Source organism: Sinocyclocheilus anshuiensis, unplaced genomic scaffold (assembly GCF_001515605.1).
Source record: "Sinocyclocheilus anshuiensis isolate Anshui unplaced genomic scaffold, SAMN03320099.WGS_v1.1 scaffold2162, whole genome shotgun sequence".
Lineage (NCBI taxonomy): Eukaryota > Metazoa > Chordata > Actinopteri > Cypriniformes > Cyprinidae > Sinocyclocheilus > Sinocyclocheilus anshuiensis.
Genome location: NW_015558536.1, coordinates 145,004 through 149,547, shown reverse-complemented (window position 1 = coordinate 149,547; position 4,544 = coordinate 145,004). Strand labels below are relative to the sequence as shown.

The 4,544-nt window shown below is 37.5% G+C and overlaps 2 protein-coding genes across 2 annotated transcripts in view; one reads left to right on the top strand and one right to left on the bottom strand.

Annotated features, from left to right (window-relative positions):
* Positions 1-2,302: 2,302 nt before the first annotated feature.
* Positions 2,303-3,898, bottom strand: trappc1 (trafficking protein particle complex subunit 1). The gene is made up of 5 exons (XM_016474897.1): positions 3,788-3,898; positions 3,497-3,595; positions 2,908-2,978; positions 2,641-2,779; positions 2,303-2,570 (listed from the first exon to the last, which is right to left on the bottom strand). The coding sequence occupies exons 2-5, from the start codon at positions 3,593-3,595 to the stop codon at positions 2,442-2,444; spliced, it is 438 nt and encodes a 145-aa protein (XP_016330383.1). The 5' UTR covers positions 3,788-3,898; the 3' UTR covers positions 2,303-2,441.
* A 75-nt stretch (positions 3,899-3,973) lies between these two features.
* LOC107679377 (proteasome subunit beta type-6-like) overlaps positions 3,974-4,544 on the top strand; it is a 7,908-nt gene continuing 7,337 nt past the window's right edge. The window contains exon 1 of the mRNA XM_016474896.1: positions 3,974-4,124. Within this exon, the coding sequence (XP_016330382.1) occupies positions 4,029-4,124 (96 nt within the window). The 5' untranslated portion in view covers positions 3,974-4,028. The remainder of the gene's footprint in view (positions 4,125-4,544) is intronic.

Below are 4,544 nucleotides of genomic sequence, written 5' to 3'. Positions count from 1 at the left end.
ATTACTTAAACAGACTTACTGGGTGAGCAGGGTAGGCTATGACAGCTGTCATATCATACCCTGCCATGCCCAGCTGATGCAAAGAATATAATTTATATCTACACAGAAGAAAGCCCTGTCTAGACTCTGGCCCGGTATGAGTTGTGTCGAGCTATTCATTAGCCTGTTTGTTTGATGAAAAAAGATGAAACGTAGTTGCAATAAATGCTTAAGAATCCATACAACTGCAGCAGCAGAGGACTATTATTCTGCTGCGTGATACTGCGGAAGAACTGATGACGGCACGGGTTGATCTTCGGCTGACCAATCAGCAGAAAGGGGTGTTTAATTCCCGCCCACGTGTAGAAATCGAATATTCAAGCTGTTTATTCATTTTTCCGCCCATGAACGAAAAACGAAAATTTAAGCTGAATTCTCGTTTTTCGTGTTTTGGGGAAAAAAAAACAAAAAACAAAAAGGAGCCGTTTTCTAATTTTTCTACTTTCAATATTAAATCAAAAAACGAATGATCGAATGATACACGGATTATTAAGCAGTGGGGCAGAATTCATTTTGGCAAATGCGCGCGTTAAGACGGTTTCTGACACTTGCTCATACAGCGCCTGACTAAACTAAGAGTTATTTTTGGCGCCTTGTGTTTAAACGTTCGAATACACATAGCTATGTGTTAAAATGCCTGTCTCCTCGTCAACACAGTCATTTTTGTCTTAAATGAACGTTAATAGTTAACGATAAAGCATGTGCACTAGTTGGCTATTATGAGACCCTGGCATTATATGATGAGATTTTAAAGGGATATTCACCCAAAAAATGTAAATACTGTCATCATTTACTCAGTTTCAAGTTGCTCTGAACCTGTATGAATTTCTTTGTTCTCTTCAACATAAAAGAAGATATTTTGAAGAATATTCGTAACCACCAGAAAGTTTCTGTCCCTGTTGACTCCAATAGTGTTGTTTTTTTCATACTATGGAAGTCATGGGTGCACAGACACTGTTTGGTTACCAGTATTGTTCCAAATACATACGTTTGCATTCAACAGCAGAAGGAAACTCATTAAACTCAAATTAAACATTAGAAAGAAAATCACTCACTGTCCTTGACTGAATCACTTTTGTAAAATAAGTAAGAAATAATGTATATTGAATTTATACAGTGAAGACTATTCGGTCTATTTCTAGTCTATTTATTTTATACAATATATTTCTTATTCAGTGCTTTAAGTGTTTGTAGGTCAATTTCTTTGTTCTATTGTAATTCATGACTGTTTACTTGTCTTCAGTACATTTGTTTTTACATATTGGAATTGGTAACAAGAATTATGAAACTTTGATTGGATAAAAATCCTATGTTAAGCTATATCATTATTGTAACGGGGGGGTCCTGCAGTAAGTCATAGCCCCGGGGCCCATTGAGGTCTTAATGCGGCCCTGCCTGTAGGCTGGTAGAAGATGAACCAAACAGTGATCAGAGAGTCCCAGAGCTGCCAGTGGTCCAGTATATTGTATATATGATTAAAGATCATATTGTTTTCATATAGTACTGCACTTAAGAAGCTACATAAATACATACATGTTCCCCAGAAAGGACAATTTACCCTGGTCATCAAATTCAAAAAGTTTTCACCCCCCAGCTATTAATGCATCGTGTTGCCTTCTTGAGCATCAGTAAATGTTTTCACCTTTTGTAATAGTTATGTATGAGTCCCTCAATTGCCCTTAGTTTGAAAAGATGGATCTCAAAATCATGCAGCCGCTGTTGGAAAGGGTTCAAATATGCAGAAGATGCTGGAAAACCAACATTATTAAAAAAACACACACACACACACACAAAAAAAACAAGTATTTCTTTTGTCTCTTATTTTTCAGTTATTATTTTGTCTTGTGGAGTGTATATATAAACATCTGTTATGTGAAATAGCTTATTCAAGACAGTACTAAATTTTAAAAAAAAACATGCAATTGTCATGATCTCTCTTATTTTGTTAAAATTATAAAGTTTGCATATTCTGGGGTGTGTAAACTTATGAGCACAACTGTTGTGCTCATAACAGCATAACAAATATATATAATCTCCATAAGTATTTTTCAAAACCATTGTTTTCAAAAACAAGTAAATTCACCTTTTTATAATTTTTTTGTTCAGATGAAACATCACATAAATGCAATTTTGAACATTACTCTGCACTAAATCTACAAAAGCTTTATAAACAGCAATAAACAAGAAGGTGAGTGGCAAATTAAAAATGAAACTTGGTGAAATCTTTACCATCATGTCCCGAGAACACACAAAAAACTAATCATTAAGTCAAAAAGGAATCATTTATTTTGATTAATTTTGTGAGTCAAAGTCATCAAATAATGAAAAGTGATATTTAACAAAAGAAATGTGCTAGAGGAAGCAGACACTGAGTATAAATAGAAGCTGATGTTTTATTGTGATCAGGCGGCGCGGACGCTGAAGAACGGTAGCGCTCTGATGAAAGAGTCCAGTTTACTGTGGAACAGATCGCTCTGGAGAGACTCGCCCAGCACACACAGCGGGTTCTTCACGATGTACTCCACATACAGCTGCAAATGAGAGACAGTTACCAGAGTAAAGACAGAGAGTACTGTGTGTGTGTGTGTGTGTGTGTCTTACAGTGCTGTAGATCTGCTGCAGTGTGTCTCTGCAGTTCGGCACGCCGAGGTCTGTGTTCATCACCAGTTTGATTCCTGTTGGAGTTTCATAATAATGCAGCTTATAACGGCTGGTCTGGAATGCCAGAAAGCCATCTTTCCTGAAGCATTCAGTCAAGGAGAACATGAACACACACACACACACACACACACACACACACACACACACACTCACACACACATACACACTCACTCACACACACACACACAGTGACGAGATGAAGGATACATGTCGAGCGGACTCATCTTGCTGATGAAGGAGCGGATGGAGAACAGCATCCCGTACATCAGCTTAAACTCCTGATGAAACAGAATAGAATCAGCTTTCAGACTCAGCCGCTTTCACTTTACTGTCACTCATAATCATGACGAATGAGGAATATCTGCAACTCTACGTACATAGAATGATATTAACATAGGAACATCATGAGTCTTCCAGTTCTCCCTCCAATCATCAGAACACACGAGACACAGATGCGCTGTAATCACTGTGTTGCATTTTCACTTAATTATTATTATTTTACTTTCCTTTTCTTTTTTTAACCGATACTTTGCAGTTTGTTTACTATACATACAGACTCCATGACACATATCGAGGGATTTAATATTTTAGATCGAAAGAAAAGCTGGTGGAATTGTAGTTTATATTAATCTACGTTAAACTGCACTTGTATGCAAACCAAAATGTTTTGAACTCCTCGAAATTAAATTACTTTTTTTTATTTTTTTTTAATGGTCCTGATGTCATCGTTGCGGAGTGTTATCATACACATATATATCTATATCTACAGTATGATTGTGTTCGTGTGTTTCTGAACCTCTTCTTTGGAGATTCCGGCTTGTTTCTTGCGGTTCCACTCGCTGTAATGCAGGCAGCTGCCATTGCGATCAAATATGTACAAGTTATGAACAGTCATCTGAGAGAAATGACAGAAATCACAAGATTACACTGATGAAGAAGAGTTTAATATCATTACCTCATTCCTGCTCAACATCACAGTCAGCACACGATCACAGAACGTATTTAAACACGACATATCAACCGTTTCGATTATCTGTATTGTGTTTATTTCATATGATGTTTAATGTCGGTGCATTTCATTGTTTACCTTCCGCGCGGCGTCTGTTCTAAGACTGACGCGACAGCTGCCTGAACAATAATCAAAACTCCCTCGAAAACAATATAGCAATCTAATTTGCTTCAAACGAACATTATTTTAAAAAAACGCACACTCTGTAATGCACTTCACGGTTGTGTTTTCTGGTCTATCAGGCGTGTGTGATCGTTTAAGACAGGCGCGTGTGCGGACTCCTGCCGCGGGGTCCTTCAGTAACGTTGTAAAGCTAAAGATGGCCGCAGTGCTGCAGTTTCCTGCTAGCGTTTCAACTTTTAACAATTATAATGATTTATATCCTGACTGGACGCAGACAGAAGTCAGCACAGGGGTGAGTAGCGGTCAGAACTCTAATAATGATCTCACATGACTGAGTTCTAATGTGTAGAAACGCGTTTATTTGGTGATTCGGCGGTGAGTGATGCAGCAGATCGTGAAGCTCGGCATTATTAGCACGGGCTTATTAGCATAGACGCATGGATTCTGGCTCTGTTTAGAATAATTATTCTAGCAGCACGGTTACTAATTATGAGATGATGATCATCTCGCAGGTGATTGAAGGCAATAGAGTACAGGTGCATCTCAATAAATTAGAATGTCGTGGAAAAGTTCATTTATTTCAGTAATTCAACTCAAATTGTGAAACTCGTGTATTAAATAAATTCAATGCACACAGACTGAAGTAGTTTAAGTCTTTGGTTCTTTTAATTGTGATGATTTTGGCTCACATTTAACAAAAACCCACCAATTC

Coding starts and splice junctions, on each gene's coding strand:
- trappc1 (XM_016474897.1), bottom strand. CDS start 3,595: ATGACTGTTCATAACTTGTACATATTTGATCGCAATGGCAGCTGCCTG. Junction 2,979..3,496: donor CCGGAATCTCCAAAGAAGAG/GTTCAGAAACAC, acceptor CTGTTTCATCAG/GAGTTTAAGCTGATGTACGG. Junction 2,780..2,907: donor AAGATGAGTCCGCTCGACAT/GTATCCTTCATC, acceptor TGAATGCTTCAG/GAAAGATGGCTTTCTGGCAT.